Here is a 26,512-nt window from a genome sequence, read left to right on the forward strand (position 1 = left end):
CAGCACCAGACATGCAGAAGAAGCAAGCACATGGTGGTGATTGCGAATAAAAGCAGGCAAAGATGTGGAAAAAACAGAACAGTAACTCAGCTTTGGGCAGATTCAAGCTGCAGAGTTTATTCGCCATGTCTTTTGTTTTAAGATCAGAACATAACTCTAAAGAGTAGTAATTATTATGAAATGTCTGTGCTCCAGACAAGTCTCAGGTATTGCCAGTATACCACTGAAGCTCTCTGAGTTTTGAATCCTAATAACTTGAGCTCTTTTGTTCTAACCCAGTTCTTTCAAACCAGAACCCGCACAGCCCTTGTTTGTTTGGTGTAGTTTCTGCAGCATACAAATTCCAGTATCTAAGACAATATCTTTCTACAAGGTCCCCTGAGAGAGAATCATTTGCATTAAAGTTAGCACAGCAGTAATGCTATTTGACATATTTCATGGAGACACATCCCAAGGCATTGTCATTAATCCCTGAAATGCGGCAAATATATTAAAAGCAAAACAGGCAATTAAAAAGCTTTAAAAAAAGAAAGTGAGATTGCCTTAGCATACAGAAACAATACAAAAATTCTCCCAAGTCAATTTCACAATTCAAAACCATAATAACAGGATGTTCTTTCTCCACTCAGTTGTCATTGGAACCTTGGCATTTGCAACAGTCACAGAGCACAGACTGTCTTTAGGGCTGTAATACATAATGAACTTGGACAATGAAGACACGAGACTATTTAAAGCTTGGTAAACTATTGAGTAACCTTAGCATCAATCCTATGAAAGGCCAGAAGTCTACAGGGAAATATCATTGATATAATTATATTCTGGCTGACCTTAGTGTGAAGTGGAATACAGACAATACCATTTCAGGCTGTCTCTAGACCAGGCAGGATATCATTAGCCCAGCAAATGAAGCATTGCATTAATCATTCCTGTGCTAGGACTATCATTTGATGCAAGACAAAAAGTGCCCTGGCTTATGGCTAACCCTTTGTATCTCTTAAACTACTCCACTTTTAATCCCCTAAAACATAGTTTTTTATTCTAAAAATTTATTTATTTTATTCATTTTAAAGGTTTATTTATGAATACACAGTAGAAATGTTTAGCAAGAACCAGAAGTTGCGGATGAGACAGTAAAGTGGTTACTAGATTGTTGCCATTTTCACAAACAGTAAGGGAAAATCAGCTTCTACTTCTCTGTTAGTTGCACTCTGACCTTTACTGCTCTGCCATCAGGGGAAGTTATTGGGAAGCTTCCCAATCAGGCCTTTTATTATAATTGATGTCAACCTGAGACTGTACTAGGTGTTGCACAGCCACAAAATTCAAGTGGAAATAGATGTTTATGCTACTGGATGTTGCTTTAAGCATCAACAACACGCACAAAAAGGTAGGAAACTGTATAAATGGTTGAGAGCTTAAATGTTAGGTAGAAAAAAGCTGCTGTAAGTACCCTATGAAATGAAATAAGAATCAGCCATTCCCAGTCCCACTACTCTAGAAGAGAGACTGAACACCCATCCACTGCAAAGCAGCGAAGTGCCATGGGGCCTGTGGACTTGCAGTCCTAGGAACAGCACAAATCCAGCTCTGCCCTCACTCTGGTTTGCACCATGTTGGTTCAGTTTCTTTTCTTTTGCTACTCTGAAGACAAGATCAGGAAAAAACAGGGTCCTATTTCCAAAGAAAAGAAGATAAAATTGTTAGGTTGAAATACCTCAAAATGTGTGCTGAAAGGACTGTTATACAGCATCTGCCAGAGTAACATTTTTGTCTTGCTGAAATACTTCTTGTAGGAAGACAGTCTATCAATTCAAACTCATTTGAATACGATACCAATACTATTAATTGAGACCAGATCTCTACCAACACACACACTTTCTTTGCTAGCTGTACTTGTCGTTTTTAATATTTATTTGCATGTTTTGTTTGGGACCAAATTACAATATATCTTGGTCTTGAGGGTTATTATAGCTAATGATATACTTGCAAAAAATGAAATTGCTATCTAAGCCATTAAAACAGCTGATGAAACATTAAGACATATGTCTGGATTGATAAAATATTCTTTGCAGTTCCTGTATTCTGGGTCAGCTATTAAATGTCTTAACTCAGTTCTAATAATTTCATTTGTAGGCAAATGATCACTGTCAGTGTTGCACAAATTGGTCTAAATAGGAGCATGAGGATTTTGATGAAAAGCAATAAAACATGTACAGAAGTGTTGAAAGTCTGTGAATTACATTATCAAAGAGATTCATAGTTGCTAAACCTGAAAAGTCCCAAAGACAGGCTCTGGCTTATCAGTATTGGCTCTGAAGTATGGACATAGGCATCTCTCACGTGAATGGAGTAGTGTGACCCAAGATCTAGGTGTCTTCTTGAGGAAAGCAGAGCATGCTGACATAGGGCAGGGCTTAGAACTCACCATATTGTGATGCTATGACATGAAGCATTTAGTTTTCTGAGGACTGTGTAAGCAGTTCAAAATTGGTGCAGTAGCTGAGATCTAGTATATGAGGTATCTTCACATAGGGGTGCTACCTTTCCATGAGGGTTTTATCTGGGGTCCACTAGGATAAATTAATGTAAATTTCCCCAGCATTTTCATTGGCATTTTCATGCTGTTACTGCAGTGGATCCGCTCTGAAAAGTGGGAAAAAAATCAAAACTAAAAATAAGAGGACATGGCAGGATAAGGAAGGGAAAATTAAGTGTTCTTATTTTTTATTAGTATATCCACAAAAAACTTGAAGAACCAGACCAGTATTGACCAAAACTTGCATTCAGATCCATAAGCTGATTTTCACAGTGAAATTTGGTACATAAAAATCAACATGACTTTGGAAGTGGAGAATGAATATTTGTGCTTAAAATGAAACCTTAGCAACATCAGGTTTAGAGCAGTTCTTCCTGCTGCAGCTGTGAATTAGCCATGGTGTAGTACATGTGGCCTGGGATCTCTCAAAGGTCTTGTTCAGAGGAAAGAAACTATGAGAAGATAAAGAAAAGATGATTCTTCTTTCAGTAAGTGCTCATAATTTTCTGCCAGCCCCAGTTAATATATCCAAGCCTTGATTTATATGTCTTAAAAATACTGAGCAGCTCCCAAAGCTGGCTGTGTCCCTGGAGAGAACTAGATGGGTTAAGGTTAAAATTCCTTGGCAATGTTCAACCCTTTTAGGGAAAGAAAAGCAGGGTAGCAAGGCAGAATGAGAAGAGATGAACGGCAAAAGACAGACTGACTGACTCCTTTGGCTTCCAAATTGAAAATGCTAGAAGTGCATTTTCCCTGGTAATTGCTGTATATCTGAGTATTTTATCTAACATGAAGGTAAGAAAATTGCTTACTTAATCTGTACTGATGAAGTGAATATGGAAAGTGCAATGAAATATTAATTTATATGGAGAAATAGTTAGCTGAAAAAAGTAATTGGACAGCATTGCAAGAAAGAAGAAAATTTAAAATCAAGCTTGCACAACAAAGCTGAGAAATCTGTGTGACATTTTCCTTTTATTTCTTAAGCTGACTAGTGTATAGATTGCAGAAACTTTGCAGAACTGCATGACCTAAAAAAGGAAGGAAAAAGTAGAAAAGCAAAGTAAGTTTGCTTTTACTTCCTTTTTCTTTTCAGGTGCTGAGGATTTTTCTATTGCTGGAAATTTCAGGCTTCTTTCCCATTTTTTCCAGGTGAATATTTGTTTAATGAAATACATGCTGAAAGTTAAGCATGTGTAATTGTGGTGCATGATGTGAGGCAGGATTTCAAGGGGTCATCAGGTATATTTCCTGGGAGAAATACACACTGTTTGGTGTCAGCTCTGACACTGCCACCGGTGACAGCAACCGTGAGGCATTATGGTGTCCTTTAACTTCTACCCAGAGAAGTCAGCCATCCTTGGGGAAGAGGGTACACAGTGATGGTGTGAGGCACAGCAGCCCATGTCTGTGAAACACAGCGCAGCTTACCCCATGCCAGCCTCAGTACCAGGGACAAGTTGCACCCCCAAAACCTCCCATGGAAATTGGCAGTTTGTTTTGTTGCTGATCTTTAGGCTAGGTGAATGTGTCTAGTTTCTTCTTTCCAATGATTGGAAAGGCCAAGCTGGGACTGAATTAATTGTTACACATGAAAAGCAAATCCAAGTGGTTTTATAGTAAACCTGGTCATACCCCTAATTATTATTGAAGGTTTGCTTTGCCTTTTAGGAAAGTTTTGCACTCATGCTTATGGATGGAAATCCCTGATGATTTTCCTCTCTCTTTTCTTTTGTTTGTTTTGTTTTTTGGGGGTGGGTGGGGTTTTCTGTTATTGTTTTTATTTTGTTGTGTTTTGTTTGGTTTTTGTTTGTTTGTTTTTTCAATGCAAAAACCAATACTGGAGCAGCCCTTCTCTAATCCATTGCCGCTGGAATTCTTTTGGCCCTTGGTCCGAGTGCAATGGCTGTACTCAAAAACAGGTATAGATGGACACATCTTTTTTGTATTCATAACCTCATTAGCATATACTTTTCCCCCTAGTAATTAGGAAGCCACTCTAACATTAAACCCCCAAATCAGATTCTCAGACAAAATCTCCAGCAGAACAAGAAGACCAAAAAGCAAAGAACTAAGAAGAAAAATCCTCCGTCTGTCCCAATGTTTCCTTTCAAAGCTATGATGTTCATGTTGTAAAACAATTTGTGCTCTTTCTATTTTGGTGATAGTTTCAAAAAGCTCAGCTGAGCTGTCTGGTACACATAGATGTTCCTCCACTGATGCTGGTTTGTACCAACTCCACTGATTTTTCATTAGTGGCATCATGAAAAGGGAAGAAAACTTGGTTGCAAAGTGTTACCTTCAATGAAAATAAGTTGGTGATTTTTACACTGCAACTCTATAGATGTGCAAGACACTTGCATTTGATTTTCTTTCTCATTAACTTTGATGTTTCACCAGTTAAGGAGGGATTAGTCAAAATTAAAGATGTGCAATGAGACAGTACTTACTTTTTTTAAAAACGAAAACTAGCCCACTGGATGTAAGATTTTATCAACTTCCTTAATGATGTTGTTTACCTTGAAAAAACATTAACAAATTCATATCACGCATGGTTACTCCTATTAAAAATGTAAAAAAAAACCCACTTAAATTTCCTAGCAGCGTTCTCTTGACTTCAGTTACATATTAGATTTTTGAACAAACCAAGCCAAGCTCATGCATCAGGCTGAAGACATTAGAGACAAAAGTGTTGTCTTTCTATTAACTTGAGAGTTTGCTACCATATGGTGGTAATACCAGGTTGGCTGTTCTCAGAAAAAATAGTGAATGTCTAGACTAGTAGCACTGTCTTCACAGTAGCAAACTGTTCTGTCTTTGCATTTGTATTTTCTAAGATATCCTTTGATTTGCATTCAGATTAGGAGACGGACAGTGGCAGTTTATGGCCAGTATGGAGGAAACCCCTGCTCTGGGCACACCTTTGAAACAAGACCCTGCACCCCCACAAGGGGATGCCCAACAGAAGATGGCTGTGGTGATCGGTTCAGGTGTTTCTCAGGTACCATCCAAGACCATTTTCAATATTTTCTACTAATGAAGTTAAGAAAATAACCTTGTTATCTTTCAAATTCAGTAAATGGGCAATGTATTTGCAGTGTTCTTGATCTACAGATGAATTTGACTTGGGTGAATGTTTCCTTTTTCCAGCCTTGACTATTCATGCTTTTAATTTAATCTGGAGTATTGCAGAGCATTGAAGATAACATGCTGTAGCCCCAGTACCCTCTCTAACTCATTCTGCCTTACTTTCTTGCCACAGAGAACAGATTATTTCATTATAAAGGGGTAGTTAAGGAATGCAACCTTACACTGATGTCTTGCAGCTGTTCTAGGCTATTTCCAAATATGAAATGACCTGAATCATGGAAACTAATACTCCATAAAATGTATCCAAGCGTCTCCCATTATCTTCACAGAGGAGCACATTATCTCATAGGTAGATATTTATCACAGAGGACCGTGATAAACATGTTTTGGTGCTACTATGGAGACAAACACAGTTAATCACCAAAGGGATTTGGGTCAAAGGGTGAAAGCTTAGGAAGCAGCTCTAGAAGTCAACTGTTTCACTGATATATCATAAGCCTTGAATGGCTATGGCTGTCTTGAGTGTGCTATGCACTATTTCTTTATGTCTACATTTAATGCTTCCCAAGCCCTCATGGGCACAGTCTGTTCGTCATGGGAGTGAATAAGCTTATTAATGCAGTAGATTAATAGGACTTCTGCTTTGATTTTAGGTGATCTATTTTTAAACTAACAAACACTTCTTTCTCCATGCATGTTTGTCCTGATTTAGGTCAGTGCATTAGCAGATCCCTAGTGTGCAATGGCGATCAGGACTGTGAGGATGATGGCGCAGATGAAGATCAATGTGAAGAGAGGAAAACTGTATGTGATATTGACAAAACACCTCTGAATTCAGAACTTACAGGAGCAGGGTAATGTTCTGTGCCAGGTTCAGTAGTACTGGTACCAAATGCACTTATATTTTGATGTATTTGCAAACTCTGGGTGTACAGATAGGTTTTCTGGGCTTATGGTAAAACATGCCATATGCAAAAATGTTCAGTACCACTGCTTCCACCATGCCAGTGGTTCAGTGCAGGATGTACAGGTTCTTTGACCTGAAGCACTGCCATTGAAAGACAGCTACTAGATATTAAATCAAATTTCCTCTAGTAACACATGATCTTCAGCATGGGAAAAATGAGCCAATATTCATTCTTTTTGTTCACTGCTGTTGAATTTAGCACTCTAGATCCAAACAGATTTCTCTTTCTACATCTGAACTGCAACCTGGCAAAATAGTTTTAAGTTTCTTTGGTGTTGATTTATCACTTTTTATGCTACACCTCAAATATAATAAACCCCCTCCCCCCCCCGCATTTTGGAATGAATGCCCTGTTGTTCCTGTGTTGCAGTAATTGTACAAACAATAAAACTTAAAATCAGTTGAGATAGATATAAATGTCTTAATCTATAGAGATAATGACGTGTTAATTTTTAAATTGTTGACAAATCAAGACCAACATTTCCCTTTATGCTGTAACATGCTATGCATACTGCAGTTCTGCATGTATAAAAGTCTATCAGATGATAACCCAGTGGTTAAATCAGCCTGTGATCATGATTTGCAGATACCGCACTGAGTTATAATGGCTCTGTAATTTTTGTCTCTGTCTTAATGACATTTTTTTTTCTTCTTGTAGCTTTGATATTATTACTGGTGAGACTAAGGGAAGAGTCATTCATACAAAAAGCTTTGGAGGGCAATGCAGAAAGGTCTTCAGCGGCGATAGGAGAGAATACTACAGGCTGAGTGAAAGTGTTCTTGCTTATAATTTTCAGGTATGTTTCCATTAAGAATAGCTTTGTATTTACAGTCAGGATTAAAACTGGGAGAATGATGCAAAGCTTGCAGGAGCCTTTGGCATCTACGCTTCCTTAAACACAGCCCACTGACACCTGTACCCTCTCTGCAGTTGCTTATTATTTTGAAATATAAATTGATGTGTATCTTGTTAAAATAAAAGGAAAAAAATAGTTAATTTTTAGATGTGATTTCTAAGTCTCTCACAGTCAGACTGAATGTAAAGCTAATCTCCTTAGCATAAGCAGTGACCTGAATCACCCTAAGAAGTGTTTTTGGAAGGTGAAATACAGAGCTTTGGCATGCTTTATGTAGATCTTCCAGAAATATTTTGTTTGAAGTTAGTCTCAATGATTTGGTTTGTCTCACATTTATCAGAAGCAGGCCAAACAATTCATAATATACTTTACTGCATAGCGTAAATACATAGATAGATAGATAGATAGATAGATAGATAGATAGATAGATAGATATAGAATGAATGCATTTCCATGCTTTTCCAATAGTGTGCAATACTTTTTATGAAATCTAGAATGGATTCAGTCTGAAAAATACATCAGCCTGTTTTGCATTGGAAAGGCCTTGCTCTACTCTATACATTACAGTATTTAAATCTGACATGAAGTTCTTTATACAGATGTCTATCTTTTACCTTCTAGGTTAAAGTTCAAAATGATTTTAGTTATGAGTTTTTCAACAGTACCTGGTCTTATATGAAACACGTAGAGCAGTATGAAAATTCAAACAAATACAAGCAGACAGAGAATAAAAATCTGCAAAAGGTATGTATAACTTGTCCCTGTAGCTTAGTATTTTGCATAAATATTTTCATTATTTTATTCATGTGTTTTTGTAGTGAGATGAAAATGCTTGTTTTATAAAGACATTTTTGTCACAAAGTGCATGACAGTAAATATCCCATAAAACCTGCAGAAAGAGATCCCTGGTTTGCTTATCAATCCAGAGGAGTTGGCTGCTCTTTCTACTTCCTCTGTACTACTATTTAGTAGTAATTTATTTATTTACTATGTGTTTTTCTCCCTATTTAAGGAAGAAATCATTGGCTTCTTCTCATAATTGATTTATCTTTTTCTTTTTTTCAAGTGGTTTATTGTCCCCTTTTTTCTGCTACATCTTGGTCAGTATAGTGGAGCAAAAAGATTGAAATACTTTGTGGTTAAAATTAACTTATTTTATAATGCATTTTCCATTAGTAGAACTCCATTAAGAGAGAAATCTGGTGTCTTCAACAGCCAGAAGGTCACAGTGCTTATGTCTTTAACTTATTTTAAAAGGAGCATTAGATAAATAATTTGAGAGTAATTTTCAATTATGAAGTACAATCTCTATTTTAGAGAAAATAAAATCAAGTAACAAATGTATGCAGCTTATGGCCCCCAAGCTGACACTAGCAATGACATATTTTGAGACTCAGCATAACTAAGTTCAAAAGCAACTTTGAGAGTCTAAAGTGAACACTATTGTAGAGGCATATTGGATTTTATAATTAAGCAGCATCCTCCAAATGGCTAGAGCCCCTTACAACAAAAGCCTTACCTAGTCAAAACAGGGTGCAAAGAACAAATGTACTGCCTGTGGTTTGCTTTCAGACAAAGTTTGTTAACCTTCTTCTGCCAGGCTTCTGAGTCTGGAAGCCATCATTATTTTTGAAGAGTGAGATCTCACTTGTCCTTATCCTAGTTTTCTAGTACACAGGAGGAAAAAGATGTTGCAGCAATTATAAATAAAGACCCAACCATATTTCATTACTTCAGGGTGTTCTTTTTGTATTTACTGTGTTGCTTAGACATATCTAACAGCTCTATAAAGTTGTTGGTTAGTTGCCAATAGAATGTGTGTGCCATCTGGCTATTAGAAGCCACTCTGATAGTCACATGGAGCATGACTGATGGCTTTTCCTTCCCCCAGAGTAAGCAGCTGATGGTTGTTGAGAACACTGTGGAAGTTGCTCAGTTTATTAACAACCGCCCAGACTTTCTCACCCTTGCGGAGTCTTTCTGGAAGGAACTGTTCAACCTTCCAGTTATCTACGAGTACAGCATCTACCGAAGACTTATTGAACATTTTGGGACACACTTCTTACACTCTGGGTCTCTAGGAGGACACTACAAAGTTATTTTTTATATGGATACTGACAAAATGAAAGCAGAAGGTAGAGTACTAGAGTGTTTGTTGCAGAAAGCAAAGTCAGTAATCAAGAATAAAAAATTATATGTATGTTTTTCCAGCTAATGTCTAAAATCAAGTAACAGGCTTCAACAAGTTACTACATTCTCTTCATGGTCAAAAGAAAGAAGACTAAAACATGTGCTCAAGCCACATTTAGTTCTAGACCACATGTTTGTGACCTGTAGTGCTCTGGGCATATATAAAAAAAATTAGAGTCAGTTTAGGACATCTCAGGCTGAACTTGAATATAACTCTCAAACAAGGTTAAAGTTTAAAGGTTACTTGGAGATCAAGGATGGTAAAACTGTGTAGAGCAGAAAAAGTTACAGAGCAAACACCAGAATGGCACCTATAATGAAAATCAGTTGGAGCTGAGGTGAGAAAATAAATGATACTGTAAACTCTTCCCAGATACACCTCACACCTCTGAGCATTCATCCATTAGATTTAGCAATGTGTGGATCTTCCCCACAGCACACAAATGCTAGTTAGTAACCTCCTAGTTTAAGTGTAGTGAACAAGGAGGTAACCAGCTAGCATTTGTGTTAGTGGGAAGATCCACACATTGCTAAAGCTTATGGATGATAAGCTTTATGATCTCTTATAAAGAGAGATCATGACCTCTCTAGCCAGTGGAAAACTCGGAAATTAATCCAACACACTTTCTGTGTACAGTATTATTAATGGATGGATTATCTGCAGGTGTCAGCATAACAGATTTGTACAAGTGTACCTCATCAGGCTGGAATGCACTCATTGTGAAAAAGCGTAAGAAGGAATGCACCAAACTGGATGAACTGCTACTGACTTCTTCAGGTGAATGTTCAGTGGTGACTCACACAGTTGTCATGTATCCATCTCTCATCTCATCCTAAATAGCTGTCAAAATGAGGAGCAGGTGTTGATAACTTTGATGAATTCTGTCCTAATATGCTAAACCCAGACATCAAGTGTCTGGTTTAAAAAGCTCTCTGGCACTTGTCAGTTATTGCTAATGCTTTCCCAGAAAATACCATTTTTCTGAACAACCTGAGTTTGAGCTGTCAAGACACCTGGAAAAACAGATACCACCTATATGTGGTATATGATCAGTGTAGGAGCTCTTGATCCAGGCACAGGTGGTTGAACTGCACCAGTGAGCCCTTTCACTACTTGCTAGCAAAGTTTCTGTGTGTATTGTTTCTATTTCCATTTGTAAACATAGCAACGTCTACATTTTATGTATTTCCCATCCTGAATCCACAGGAAGCACTGGCAATAAAATTAAAGGAGACCCTTACATAGAAGGAGGAAGCCCAGGTGCTGTTGCTGGCCTTAGTTATCTAGACCTGGATAATCCTGCTGGGAACAGTCGGATGTACACTTTGTGGGCTGCATCAGTGACAGACTATCCCAGAGTAATTAAAAAAAAGGTAAGGCTATCTTCCTGAAGCAGAGGTGAGCAGATGGGATCACCTCAAGGGGAGAAATTAGGAAGCTACAGCTGGTGATTAATCATGCCATGATCTACACTCATTTTGTTTTCAATCACTTTTGTAAAAAAGGAAAATGCTCAGGAAGAAAATGCTGTGAAGCTAATATGATCAGGTGCAACACAAATCTAAGTCTATTGACAACTCAATACCAGCCTTCAGTGACTTAAGTATTGAGTTCTGGTTAGGAATAGAAGGTCATGTTAGCATTGGAGAAAGACCCAATTTGAGATAGTCCCTTTCCCAAAATGCATATGAGCATGTCTGTGTGGCTTCCACTTCACTTGCCAACTTCTTTTACTTCTCCTCCTTCACTTTGAATCCAGAAGTTTAGCATAACTGGAGATTCTCCAAGTCAGACACTTCAGAGCTGGGCATGGTGGCCCTATTCCCTGTTGCATTGTCTATGTCCTTTTTGGGAACTGCCCACATACTCAAGAATGGTATAACCCCCAAATATTTCTGTTGGCAAGATTTCGGCTAAATGTAAAAGCATATAATATCATAAAGTAATCAGTTTAAAGGCAAAATAGTTTCAATTTCTGTTACCTTTGATCACTGTTCAATGAAATGCCATAGTGAGCTCTCTAAATGTCTTTATTTTTTTATGCTGGGAATATCTGGGTGAAAATTCAAGAATTCAAGTTCAGTGGTGGTCTGTGTTGTACTTTTATCCTTTTATCTCACTTGCATTCTCACAGCTCAAATGTGTTTAAACATGACTGATATACCAGTAGCTTTAATGGATGCTTTTAAGCAGGACTGGCTTTTCATAAAAATGCTAATATTAAATACTAACATAAGATTTTAGCTAATTAGCAAATTAGAGCATCTAATGTGCTAACTTCCATGTGCAGAAGCATATGTCACAAATTATTTTGCATGATGAAATGTGTTTATAAACTCTTATATTACAGTAATAACTATTTAATATGCATATTTTCCTACTGTGTGTAGCTAACACCATTATATGAGCTGGTAAAGGAAGTGCCCTGCTCCTCAGTCAAAAAGTACTATCTAAAACAAGCCATTGAAGAATATATGGCTGAAAATGATCCCTGCAAATGTCAGCCTTGCCAGAATGGTGGTGAGGCAGCTGTGGAAGGAACACAATGTGTGTGTTACTGCAAGCCTTACACCTTTGGAGCGGCTTGTGAGCTGGGAACTCTCGTGCAAGATCAGCCAGGTCAGCACCCTTTAAACCTTTGAGAATTTAGAAGTGTCAAAATGTGCTCTGCTGCTTCCAGCCAGAGTCTGTCTGTCCCACTGCACACCCATGCAGTGGCTGCTAGGCTGAGACATCACTGCAAACAAACGGCATGAGGAGGGTCATGCCAAACCTGAATCTTTGTGAGCTGGTTTTATTATTAGCATTAAATATAGTGGACAATACTAACTGCTCAATGCAACCACCTATAAGTAATTACATATCCTAAACTAATTATCAATTACTTAAAAAAAATTCCTTTTTCATTTTATACTTAGTAGTAGCTGGAAGCTGGTTTTATGTTCTCTCAGATGCTGGTAATAGATAGCATCTGTGGAATTATACCTATGTCAAAGCTGGGTAAAGATGGCAGATTAGATTATTACAATCTGGAATTTTCTGTAAGGGCTCAGTTGGAGCCATCACTACCTTTGAGCAGCCTGTGCCATTAAAACCTCTCAGAGGGAATGCTTTAAATAGAGCAGTTATCACATTAAACCAAATACTTCCAAATGTTGCACAGGCGTTGTTGATGGACACTGGAGCTGCTGGTCTTCCTGGAGTCCTTGTTCAGGGGGAAGGAAATCAAGGAGTAGAACCTGCAACAATCCCTCCCCACGTGGTGGTGGGAAGGCTTGCCTGGGAGACCAGCATGAAAGAAAAGCATGCGAAGATGAAGAGTTGCAGCATCTTCGGTAAGTAATAAAAAATACTTGGAGACAACTGCTGAAAGATTTAAAAATTTGTTTCAGAAGGGTGCATAAACTATTGAATTCAAGGAGATCACTTACTGAGCTTTAATATTTAAGTTGAAAGAAAATTAAATTCAGAAGCTGTAAATGTCATAGAAGATAAGGCTAGAAAATGGGGTAAGAGCCAGTAAACTTGATAGCATTCTATTTACCACTCTCTTGGACAGCCTGGAAGTGCCTGATTTCAATATAATCATGATGTAAATGTAGGCATAAGTCTTGAAAATGGGCTTCACTGAGGAGTGTAGCACTTTGAAAGGAAAGAAAACTAAATTCAAACTAAACTGTACTTTTGTTTGCTTCGTAGCTTGATTGAACCACACTGTTTTGATTTATCCATAAATCCTACAGAGTTTTGTTCACCTCCTCCTCTCTTAGAAAATGGATTTGTTCAAGTGAGTTACTTCTATTGCTCTGTTATCTGTTCTGTCCCTGCCTGCAATGTCTTTTCTACAGTTAATATAGATGTTCACTTGCAAATTTGTATTTCTGTTGGCAAGCTTAGTATCTGACCTAGTGAATAGCCACTCTTGCAGCATTTTTCACTGTCTGAAGTTTGCATGACAGTATCCAAAATTATTCAAACTAAAAGTTAGATAAAAACAAAAAAGCCCCACCCTCAAAACCAGAGCAAGATCTTTGCTTCTCTGGACCATGGTAACTACACAGAAAAGTCATCCACTTGTCCTTTATTCCATATATGTATTAAAAATTTACTGAGCCATGTGGATTACATACAAAATCACAACAAACTAGAGAGAAAAATGCTCAGTCATTCAGGAAGTCTATAACGAATTCATAAAAAGATTTTAGGAATCTTCCTTCTGTAACTCACTATTCTGCTTTTTCTGGTGATGAAAAATGAAATGAAGACCTGGCAAAGTACTTGGCTCACCATAGCTTAGGCCTATTTGACAAGGGGGACTAATTCCACTCTTGGAGGAATGGATTATGCCTTCTTCATGTTATCAGGCTGTCATAAGTCTCTTTGCTCAATAAATAGATAAAAGGATTAGTTTAAAATTCATTAGTTGCCTCTGCACAACTGCAACTTACAGCAAGATCCAAAATCTTGCCCTCCTTCTTTTGCTAGTGATTTTTTTTTTTTTTTTGCAATCAATAGCTGTCTCCTACATTGATATTTTTGGTTCACAAACTAAAGGTAAGACCTGCAATTCATGGAGTAGTTCTCAGTTTTTCATGAGATCTCTCCTTAGAAGACAGTGTAATATAAAATGAGAAAAAAACCTGTGTCTTCAAGTCCCTGTTAACCTTTAGAAAGCTGATAACATTCCATCCTAAAAATTGGCAAAACCATGTAGTTTCCACTGATCTCCCTCTAGGCCAAGACTGTTCAAGATCTTATCCTGCCCCGCTAATGTTTGATAACAGCCATATTTGCAGTTTGTTTACACACCATCAGGAGAGCACTGTTCCATATCCCTTTTGATCACATTTAGAGACTTGATAACCAGGATTGCCCCCAGTATTCCAGACTCTCTCATCACTCTGTTGTAGAGTAGCAATACTACTTCTCACTGTCCTCAGCTACTGCATTCCGGAATCAAAGAGTGCTGCTGGTAGTTCTTGTATTTTAAATCCAAAATATCACCTGTTCATTTTCTTTCAGAATGCTGAAAACTCATACCCAGTTGGGAAAAACATTGTTTATGCATGCAAACATGGATATTCTCTTGTTGGTGATCCTGTTGCTAAGTGTCGCAGTAATTTACAGTGGCAAGTTGGAGAGAGATATTGCCAGGGTATGTCTAACTGATTCTTGTTTTGAGCTACAGCTGCATTTCTGAATTCCAATGGAACATCTCAGAGCATCTGCTTTCCAGCTACAATGGGGGGAAAAGACACACCTGTATTTCCCAATTCCCTAGATGTAATCAGGTCTAAATTGACTTCTAGAGTGAATCCAGATATTATAATGCTGGATTAGAAACACACCCATAAAATCTAGTTTTAAGGCCATCCCTGTGTGTACCAGGACATGTTCTTCCAGGGTCCCGTATGTGTGATATCCCTCTTACTAGGAAGCTGTTGCCTAGTGGGAACTGCCAACAGAAACATGGGTCCTAAGGAGAGAGAAGCCCTCATACAGCTAGGGCTGCACCTGCAGGCAGTAGGAGAATACATTGTCCATGTGTCCCTATTTTTTCATGTTTGTCTGGTGTGATGAGTTAATATCCTGACTGATAGGTTTCTACAGGAAAGTCAGCTAACCTCACCATTCAATTTTTAAGGAATTTTTGAGAAAATAAAATGCATGACTGCTTTATGCAATCCACGGAATGACTGTGGCTGTCTCAAATGCTTCCATCCACAGAAACCGCTTGTCTCCTGCCTGAGCTGGAGGGGGGTTTGCAAGGAGAGCCATGGAAACCTGTGTACGAGATTGGTGAGAGAATAACTCTGTCTTGTCCACACGGCATGCACTTGGAAGGGGCACACTCCATTTTGTGTGAGCCCAGCCTCAAGTGGTCTCCTGATATGAAGACTATCCAGTGCAAGAGACCAGGTAAGCCCCTGCAGTCCTCAAGTACAATTCAGGAGTTTCTTTCCAACTAAGCATTATGTAGTTTAGATATATACAGAGCTGTTGCTGTATATATAGTGATAGAGAAGCCATACTTACATTACCAGCAAGAAGCACAGAAAACATGAGGGCGTGTTTTCTGTGGTCTGTTCAAACAAGATGCCTGAAGGCATTTCATTGAAGTTTTGTTAAGGCTTTTTGCTTCCCACTCCCCTGTTGCTATCGAGTGTTGTCACTAACTATTTTAAGACATTGCCTAGGATTTATGCTGTCTATTCTGCCACCCAAATATGTTTCATTTTTCACACATTGTATAACACAACCATCATATGAACTATACCTTAGAGTTTTTCTATCTGAAGCTGTTCAGTGCACCAGAGCCTCTTGTGAAAGAAGAAGACAGGGCTGGGTGACTGCTTTTGCTGATCTGGCAGTCAGACAGCTGATATGAAGTAAATATCCAGGAACTGGAAGCAATGGGAAAATGCTGCTTTAAGTTCATGCTGTTTAAGCTCTAGTTTGATAAGGGCAGGCAGTGGCAGAAAGGGAAAGAGGCTATAGCTTCAAGCAGCTCTAAGTCATCTTTTCCAGCCATGGAAGACAGACAAGAATTTCTCTTGAGCACTGCTGTGATGCTGATCAGTGACACAGAGGCACCCAAGCAGCTTGTGCTTCAAGTGTGCCACATCTTCACCTGAGGTCCCAGATATTCATCTGGGGAGAACCCTGACTGGGGACAACAGGCACTGCTGCAGGAAACTAGGCACATCTACATTTTTTTCTGTCCTCTCCTTATCAGCCAATGCTGCTGACGTTGCCTCAGCTGCAGAAAGAGGAAGGTGACAGTCAGGCTTAGACTTCAAAAGGCAGCAGTCCTGTGGGATTCCTGGTGTAAGTCATCTGCTGTCATAAACACATCAACAGGAAGTGTAGTGATTTCTGAAGGAATAGCATAGCTGTACATAAATTACTTGCTGCTGCTGAAGTGCCAGAGCAGCAGTGCTGAACTGCTGTTCTGTTACCAGTTACTTAGGCTTAGCCTCAGTGACTAGTGACTGATTTTCTTTTCTTTTTTTTTCTTTTTTTTTTTTTTTTTTGCTAACATCATGTTCTCAAATTCCAGCAATAATTGGAAAGTGTCAAATACTTCCATCAGAAAGAAAAACAGCTTGTGTTTGGTTGTGTGGAAGCATTATATTAGTATAAAAGCTAAAAAAATAAAGAATAACAATTGGATTAATAACAGTTAAAGACTCAAGGAGTATGAGATAAGAAGGGTAAAAATTATGAAGATAAGTATTCACAGACACAGTGGCGTACATCTGTTTGGATGGGAATGCTTAGTCACTATGCAACCAACTACCCAGGGGATAAAGAAAATGCAGTGTTTTTTGGTGAAAATTTCCTCTCTGCAGGAAGACAGGGTTATGCTTGCTGTCTGTATCATAATGCACTGAAATTCTTACTTTTTCTTTTATTTTTTTTTCTTCTTCTCTGGTAATTGGTCTGTTTTGCTTAGCAAGTCAACCTGTAAGGGAGGTTTTTTTTAGGAAAGGCAATCTGTAGTACTAAACTTTCATGTTAGCAGACACGCGATCTGAAAAAAAAATCAGGATAAAACCTCCTTGGAAACTGTGTCTATACGGAGTTAGCAAAGTCTTGCTGTTAACATGTTACAGAGAAATGTTTAGCAAAATTTGGAGTACAACTCTCTACTTAAAGAATGGTACACCTGCAATCATGAAAATTCCCTAATAATTACTACTATTTTTATTTTAAATGTTGGTACATACTGAGGACTGTAATTTTCATTGCCATCAGTGTATAAAGGTATTTGGGTTCACATAGGGTTTTGGATCCTTAGCTTTTCTAGTGACAACAGTGAAGTCAATAATTCTGAAACCCAATGACAAAACTGTTCCCAGCTATGATTCAGCGGTGCTAAATTTAACAAAAACAAATAACTGCTGCAGAAATGAGATGGATGTTTAAGTTTTAACATAGTACCTCTCTCTTTCCATCTGGCTGGTGACCCATGGATAAATTACTGAACAGTAACTTTGCAAAGTGTATCCTATCTTTTTCATACTGTTGATTACTTCCCTGCAGTAGACACTTTTAATGACCATGTAGGACGTGACTTTGTGTCATTATTATAATAATTCAGTGCCTTTTAAACTCAACTGATAATTTCACAGCAGATCTTGTTTTTCTGACCCTTAATATCTGTGTGTTCTTCTACTTCAGTGCCCAGTGTGAAAACAGAAGTGACAGAGACTAAATGTCAGCCATGGGAGAAAGTATATCAGTCACAATGTGTGTGCAAAATGCCCTATGAGTGTGGGTAAGTCCAGGCTCAATTTGGCAATTAGATTCTCACTTTATTCAAGACCAATTAAATTCATAAAGTTTTCAGTCTGTGATAGAGGAGAATATTACTTGCATGAGGCAGAGACATACTTGGTTTGCTTTACACCTCAATCAGTGTCCTCTTCATCACTTACGTGCCTTGTCAGAACTATAAGTGGGTTTTAGCAGTGCTGGAATTTGGTTGGATGACAGAAAGTTAAGGCATAATTTTGCTTGATCTGTGAAGCAGATGGAAAAAAATAAAATTATATTTTCAAGATTTAGAAGATTGAGGAAAAGTTAGAACAGAGGCCCTTGGGATACAAACCATCAAAGAAATAAGCTAGTGGAATAAAGCATATTTCTTTTCACTGCTGTGAGACTAGAGGGTTATGAAAGGCACAGTAATCTAATTTCATCTCACATTTACACAGCAGTTTTCACAGGCCAGTCATGTCACTTTTCCTGACTTCATAACTTGCAGATTAGTGTTTGCTGTTTCCTGTTTAATCTAAGCCTATATTCTGCAATAAGCAATGCAGAAGAAATAATGTAAGGAAATTAGTAAGTCTCTCAGTTCTTTGAGAGACACAAAAGGAAGAGAATGAAAATGGAGGAATAAGAAGAAGACACCTGAGACCAAATGGCCCTGCTGAACAGATGTGCCAATGAGTTTAGCAGTCCAACATTTGGGCTGGTTTGCATAGACTGGATGACGTCTCCTATCAAGTCGCTCCTATATAGTGGGCATGGGCTCTAGATATGAAATCTGGCCAGATTTATATGACTGAGTTGCGTAGTTTGGAAGCTTCAGGACAACAGACCAAATATGTCTTACCTATGTGTAGTAGGAGGAAGAAACTGTGAAGATGTTTCAAGTGATTTCAAGGTAGAACTTTTAGCGGAGCATGTGTACTTCTCATCAGGCACATAGACCAAGTGTGCTCTGCATGATGACTCTGATTTTAAGACAAGATTAGCGCTCTGAACATCTCAAAATTAAAATTGGTGAGCTTAGTTCAGATGCAGATCCGCTGGGTAGTTCCCTAGGGTCAAAGGCCATTGTCCTGTGTGCAAAGGTAATTGCCATGTTTGTAATAACTCTGCAATCTAATGTTATTCCTATCCTTAAACACCTAAATGCTTCAAGTAATCTGGTCCTGCTCTTTTCTCTCAACAGTTATTTAAAAGGATCAGCAACTCCTTTTCTGGTTTAAGTATGTGTTGAGCTCAGTTACACAGAATACAGGGGAGTCAGATCTAGGGAAGGCCTTGGGCAGAGTCACAGTAACCTTGGCGATTAAATGAATTACATTTAGCTACACTTTGAAGCTTCATTTGTAATTAATCTACTACTTGCCTGTTTCTATTTTTTATAATTATGTTAAAAATGGCAAGAATATAGATAACAGTCATTTTTGTTACCTTATGCCATCATTTCACTGTCTTGAAATAATGCATCTAATGATAGAGAGATAAATCATCAGCTGTCAAAGCAGACTAATCTTCCAGTCTGTTATAAAGCCGTAGGAGTAAAGCATGCAAGCAGATCTTGGTCCGATCTTTCCTCAGAGAGCAGAATTAACTTGCTTTGTTTTGGCAGTGACTTTCAGCAGTAGCCTCTTCTCTGAAGAGTGGAGCAAGAAGAGTTCATGTGGTAATTCAGGAACACCGTACTTTCAGACCTCTTTTTTTTTCAGACCATCCATTCACTTTCCAAGAGACTAGCTACAGAGACTGCCCATAACAGCACAGGAACCCTAGAACAGGCTGGTAATTTGTCCCTCGTGGTAGAGTGCCTTAGGCTACATCTGTCCTCATCAGTGAGAGCAAGGGAATGATCTCTAGGTAACAGAGCATCTAAATTGCTATAGCAGTTCGTGGTAGACCTTTGACAAGGGCCAGTTCCTGTATAATTCCCAGGCACAGCTCAGGAGTGACCAGGATGAGAGACCATTCCAGTTCTGATGTAGTCCCCATCTTCTGGGGCAAAGAGGGACACCAGCTACTCTGAAAATTGTCCCTAACATATGGAAGGGGCCAGAGCATGGTGTGTTAATACAGATGGAACCTCAGCCTCCCATATCTAGGAGCTATCTCCACAGTGAAACATGAGATTTTACAATTTTTAAGTACTATCCCCTCTTTTTTTTTTTTTCAAATTTGTTTGCAAAACATCTATGTCACTCCTGAGAGTTCTTGGACTGTGTTACATTAAAACTTCTCATCTCAAATGTAATTCCAGGAAGTTAAAATCATTCCCAGCAAGATGAATTTTTCACCAAAAGTTTCCTACCTCTTATTGCAGGTGAAAGGTAGCGATAGATATTACTTAATTTCTCACAATATGTGCTTTAGTAAAATATTGTTCTTATCCTTAACCTTATTTTTTTAAGGTAAAAAGTATTGAATTTCCCACATTCACTTTAGACAAGGAATGTTTCTTGCTTCTAAAAATTTTTATTGCAATGATGTAATATTCCCAGCCTTGGGAAATATCCTTTCTCAGCAGTGAGTGCAAATTATTAATTTCTCTTATGAGTGAAGATTCTCCATTCTTTTTCTTATGCATCTTAATATGTTGATTGCCACTGTCTTTCTTCTGCTGACCCAGCTATAGCAAATACGTAAATCACTCTCAAGACAGCATGAGGCATTGAACTCTAGTGAGAGTTTGGCAACATGGTCCCTGAACTCCTGGGTTCAAACTTTGGCAGCTGGTTAAATCAGCTCCCTTTCCTCTTGTGGGTGTTTCTAAAATGGTACAAAGCAGACAGATTAGTGCAGAGGTCTGTTCTTAATATTTTTAGGTAAATTAAGCTGCCTTCTCTGCCAGATTTTGACCTTAAGACTCAAATATTGAGATTTATCATTTAGGCAAGTAAAGAAGACATCTGAAAATTTTAAAATATAACAAAAAATTTAATTACAGATTAAATACAATTGCTTCCCCTGGAACACACTTTGTTCTCTAAGATGATCTATAAACAGGGAGCTATACTTCTGTCTGTAAAGATAGCTTTCATATAAAAATCAGGGCTCCACTGTCTTAGAGACTGTGCAGCCAGATGACCAAACAGTACAATGCATACAAGTGCACCTGTTTCCTTTATCAGGTACCTGTTGCTATATATCCCTTGGTCTCTTCTCTTGTGCCTCAGAACAAGAGTGTTAACCTCATTCTTTATATTAACAATAGAGGATTAAGGAAAATTCGTGCAGCAAACTTTACTAGGGATTTAGTAGCTGTCATTTTGACCCAGCACAGCAGTTAAGGGACCTCAACCTGTGGTTGAGCATGCTAACAACCTAAGTAGAAGATATAATACAGTTCATAAAAATATTTGGTCACAGGCAGATGCACCAAACTTTTCAGGCTCAGCTAATGAACCCCATGCTATATTTTAAGTACCTTAAAGATGCACTATGTTACAGGTATTTTAAAATTTTTGTAAAGCCAGCTCTTCCACAAGCCTTCAAAGTCATCTTCTGAAGAACCATTCCCAAAGCTTGGAGAAGGCTCTTTTCCTCAGTGCCTTATTTATAGATCAATATCCACTTCCTAATACACAGGGGAAAAAAAAAAACAACCCAAAAAAACCCCAAAAACCAAACCAGAAAAGTTACCTTAATGCCCGACCATTAAGTCAGCAAGTTTTGCATTCTGGCAAAACTTGCATTCTTGCAAAACTTGCATTCTTACTAGACTTTTCTCTTCCCTCCTCCTACAGGCATTCTCTCCCCTTCCCTTCAGTCACCCTCATGAAGATTATTAGGGCCATTTGCCTGTTCCTCATTAGGGCCATTTACTTGTACCTCATCAGTCTCTTCTCCCCACCAAGCACCTGTTTAGCTGAGCTTGATGTTCAGAACCGGTCTATTAGACACCAAAAGTTTCAGTGGAAGTGTTTGTGAGCTTAAAATGAGGAGCTGTGCTGAAAATTAGGCATTGGGTCTGAATTTCAAAGCTCTCCATCCCCTGGGAGCCTATCTCTGCTCTCTGGTACCCTGTGAAGTCCCTTACCCGTGGCTGTTAACTGCATCCAGGAGAGCACAGGCATGCTCTGCTCTGGATAGCCACTCTTTTGTTCATTCCACACAAATACTGCTGATTGCATTGAGAACAAGTGGAGAAGCTAGGAGTTCAAGATTAAAACTCAGAAGTAATGGAAAGGGGTTTTTTTCCTCCCCTCCTACACTTGGAACATGAAACACAAATAATGACAACTTCCTGGAATTGAAGTAATGGAAGGGTTTTTTACTCTCCTCCTACACTTGGAGCATGAAACACAAATGGTGGCAACTTCCTGGAACTGTCCCCAAAGCAAACACCATTTAAGGTTGCCCAGGAATTGTTATTACCGGTTTTAAAAGCTCATTTATGTGGGTGTTAAAGCTCTACCCACATTTCAAGAAGTAGGCAATTTTTCTGAGTAATTTTTTTTCTTTAAATTTCTGTGGAGATGTATGTGTATTTCCAGAAATATCTTTAGTTTCTCATGGTTGATTATAAGGTATTATTTAGCAAAAGCTGAGCATTTTAAAAGACAGCAGAATAAAAATCTTAAAATATATTAAAATTAAGAAATATTTATAAAATATTGTATGTGCATGTTTGTATATGCCATACAAGAAATGTTTTCTGTATGTGTACTTATGTTCATGCATGTGTCATAAATTAGAGAATAATTGAGATCTGAAATATTTTTGACTAAACTCTTCTGTTACTGCTGCTGAGGTCAATGGCAAAAGGATGGTAATATCCCTGTCCTTCAGATGGGACAATCTTGACTCTGCTGAGGTACAGCATGCTGTGGAAAAGGAGGAGGTTTGGACTGTCTGTATGTCTGTCTTGAGTTCTTTGCTGTACTCTTAGGAGGTACTTAAATGAACGGAGAAGTTGTAACTAGACTCTGAATGTTTTCCAGTCCCTCAGCTCTTTCTAAGAATTACCAAGATAAAGCACATTTAAATAATGCAATTCCTGCTTTTGTTTTCAGTCCTTCCCTGGACACTTGCGCTACAGATCAAAGAACCAAGAGAAACACACCTTTAACTGTTTGCAAGATGCATGCCCTGGAGTGCATGGGCAGAAAATACTCTCTGACTAATGTAGAAAACTGCAAAGTACCCCAGGCAGCTGAAATACCTTGTGGATCATGCCGTTCATGGGAAAAATGCAATGGTAAGAGATTCTTCAGAACTGTAAGCAAAATTGTTCATATGACCAAAAGGAAATCTTTATTCCCAATTACACATTAGTAGTTGGGCACTTGGTCTGTCCTGGTACAGCATCTGCAGTCCCTCCCAGAAGCACCAGGCACTGCTAAGCTGGCTCAAACCATTAGCCAAGTGTTTGGTATCCAAACAGGGCAGGGGTCTTCCACCACAGAAAGAGAACCCTAAAGGATATTGTAACAAAATGTACTATGTACAGGAAAAGCTTATTCCTAGTCCCTGTTAAGTGAATCATCCTTTTGGCCCACTTTCTCCTCTGGGTGAAACCCCTGCCGTACTCTTTTTCACTGTATCTACCTGCTCAGATTCCTTAAAACAGCAATTGCAGGAATCCTTACTCCCCATGGGAGTAACTCATCCTCTCCTGAAATTTGCCAAGCAGTCTCACCAGCAGGATCCTGTGGTTAGGAATTAAAAGTCTTATTGTATGCTAGCTGGGAAAGCCAGATACTGTTGTAGGTTTGTACAGTTTGCTCACTGTCTATCCCCAGTTTCTTGTATAATGATTAAAGGTGAGGTCTCTTCCCTCAGAGGAAATAGTTCCTGGTTTTTGTAATCAGTCTGCAGTGGAAGTTTTCAAATCCCTGATTTATTTTCCCTGAGTGTCTTATGCTACATTGCATTTAATGAAGGGTTGCCAGGAATGGAAATATGAACTAATAAATTAGGGTTTTAGAAGTGCCCAAGCTAGAGGCATGATTATTGTCATAATTTGAAAAGGAAAAGGATTACTAGGTAAGAGTTAATCTGTTTTGTCTAGCAGGGTTGAACAGACAAAAATAATAACAACAACAAAGTCAAAACTGTCTGGAGCTTCAGCAAAGAAAAACACAGGCAAAAAAATTGCATACAACACTGGAAAAAAAAATAGAAGACACAGTTATGAAAAAATGAAAAATAAATATCGGGTGGAATCTTCTTACCTGAATGTCACTGACACAGCTACACACATTTATTTATAGGAGTAGATCCTTTGATCTTCATGAAACTGTCTGTATGAAAGTATAGATACCAGTGGTAAGGGTTTGCATGACCAGTTGATTAGCGTCCAAAGACAGATCTCTCATCTTACAAGTTATCTAAGCTCTAGAGTAGTAGATACATGGACCAGTTCAAGAAGTAACATCAGAGAAAACTTTGAGTACTGCATCTGAGACATGTTGGGTAAATTTTTCCACAAGCAGATCAGCCTCTCCAAGCAGAGGAAGCCCTAGCAGTGCACAATTTGTTTCCACTTCTAGTTTTTTCACTGAGCCTGAATATCAGCTAATGTTACTGAAAGAATTAGGGAATTAGGTTAAGGAAAGAATGACAGGAAACTTTGGGTTGTAAGGGACCTGTATAGATCCTCTAGTCCAACTCCCTTGCAATCACCCAGGATCTCTTAAACTAGACCAGACTGCTTAGAGCCCTGTCCAACATGGTCTTGAATGTTTCCAGGGATTGGGCCTTAACCATCTCTCTGACCAACTTGGTCCTGTGTTTCACCACCTTCATCCTTCTTCTTCATATCTAGTCTGAATATGGTCTCCTTTAGATTAAAACCATTATCCCTTGTCTTAGAATTGCAGTCCCTATTAAAATGTCTATCCCTGTCTTTCTTATAAGCCCCCTTTAGGTACTGGAAGGTGCTATAATGTCTCCCCAAAGCCCTCTCTTCTCCAGGCTGAACAATGGCAAATCTCTCAGCCAGTCTGTGTAGGAGAGGTGCTCCAGCCCTCTGATAATTTTTGTGGTTTCCTCTGATCCTGCTCCAACAGGTCCATGTCTTTCTTGTGAAAGCTGACCACCCTCCAGAAAATTGCTTTCAGTCTTATAGATTTCCTAGAAATGTTTTTGGTGACTTGCTTGCTATACTGAGTGTTTTTCCTCTGTGCTTTTGCTTAGTGCCATCCAACACCTGTGTTTGTGATGAAGATGGGCTGTGTGAGGAGGGAGGTGCCCAGGTCTGTGCTGAAGTGAGCGGCTCTGCTGCCCGTCGGACCATGACCGAGTGCGAGGTTGGGCTGCTCAGGTGCCGGGGGGAGACTGTCACCCTTGTCAGCATAAGGCCCTGTGACACGCAGAGTAAATAAGATATGTTATGCTTATTGCTGGAGGATATGTCAAAATGTGTCAGCTTTTGATCAGGACATACTTTGAACCTTGCTCTGCCAAATGTCAGCTCTGCTGTGAAATGCGCCACAGCTGATGAGACAGTGCATCTGGTCAGCTCTGAATCAAGGCCTGAGGCTCTTTGTTAGACTGAGATGCACTTGCCACGGCTGCTCACAACAGAGCTCTTGCTTAGGCACCAGCCTTACCACTGGTGGATTTACTTCATATTTCCATCAGAATTAAAAAGTACTGCTGAAGTGTGATTGCCAAAGTAGGTATTATAGTGATGGATTACCATGTCTGACATTGTCAATATGTTTTTCTTAAAGCCACACAAATATATGCTTGCACTGAGTTGATTTAGATTAGCAAAACATACAGACCAAGCTTTACAGAGTAAGAGGTATGATCCTTCTCTTTTAATAAAGCAGCTTCTTTCCACCATGCGCTACTCAGTTGAGCAAACAGTCTGCACAGAACTGAATGTGTTCTTGAGCCTGATGCACTCAAACATCAAAACGATGTGCATTAATAGTAAAGCCACAAAAATGAGAATACATCTATGCTTGCAGCTTCTTATACACAGAACCACTTCATGAAAAGTCACCATTTTACGTTGTCATTATTATTATTGTAATGAGCTACACTTGTAAGCACAGGTAACTCAGTTCCATTTGTCACATGCATTTATGTTCGTGCCAAGGCTGGTTTCCTTACTGATGATTGCACAGAGGCCTTCTGCCTTAGCAAAACTTTCTCAAAGGCAACTATTAGGGAAAACACATCTTTACAGCACTGAAGACATTCTGCATTCAATCCCCTTGGAGATACCACTGGATAATCTTCAAAGACTATTCCTGAATAAAAGAAGTCTCCCACCCTCTTTCTTTACAGAGCTAAGCATTCTCTCTGGCATAGCTGGACCATGACAACTTTGCTTACATATTTCAAGTCCCTTCAGGTACCCATAATGACAGTCCCATTCCTTCTGACTATTCTTGGATGCAAACAAGGACAAAGGGCGGGATAGCAAGTGGATATTCAACCAAGTACAGTACTATCAGCATGTATGATATGTATGTATGCTTTCAAAGCAATGCATTTTATTTCTTACTATCAGTAATATAGTAAGATTAAACATCTCTCTTGTTTATCGTGTTTCTACCAGTAGTTTCCTTGCATAAACCTTACCCTCAGCTGGATAAAGCTTTACTTTCTTTAATGCTCACAATAAACAGTTAGCCAGAACA

The 26,512-nt window shown here is 38.7% G+C and overlaps 1 protein-coding gene across 1 annotated transcript; it reads left to right on the forward strand.

Moving 5' to 3' along the window:
* Positions 1-3,176: 3,176 nt before the first annotated feature.
* C7 (complement C7) lies at positions 3,177-26,512 on the forward strand. The gene is made up of 18 exons (XM_041472478.1): positions 3,177-3,331; positions 3,633-3,688; positions 4,386-4,458; positions 5,396-5,537; positions 6,339-6,480; positions 7,252-7,390; positions 8,072-8,194; positions 9,342-9,585; positions 10,305-10,418; positions 10,848-11,014; positions 12,032-12,260; positions 12,805-12,976; positions 13,341-13,428; positions 14,664-14,796; positions 15,369-15,560; positions 17,826-17,922; positions 22,928-23,112; positions 25,053-26,512. Exons 1-18 carry the CDS (start codon positions 3,326-3,328, stop codon positions 25,238-25,240), a joined length of 2,490 nt encoding a protein of 829 aa, XP_041328412.1. The 5' UTR covers positions 3,177-3,325; the 3' UTR covers positions 25,241-26,512.

This window comes from Pyrgilauda ruficollis, unplaced genomic scaffold (assembly GCF_017590135.1).
Source record: "Pyrgilauda ruficollis isolate IOZ18807 unplaced genomic scaffold, ASM1759013v1 scaffold108, whole genome shotgun sequence".
Classification (NCBI taxonomy): domain Eukaryota; kingdom Metazoa; phylum Chordata; class Aves; order Passeriformes; family Passeridae; genus Pyrgilauda; species Pyrgilauda ruficollis.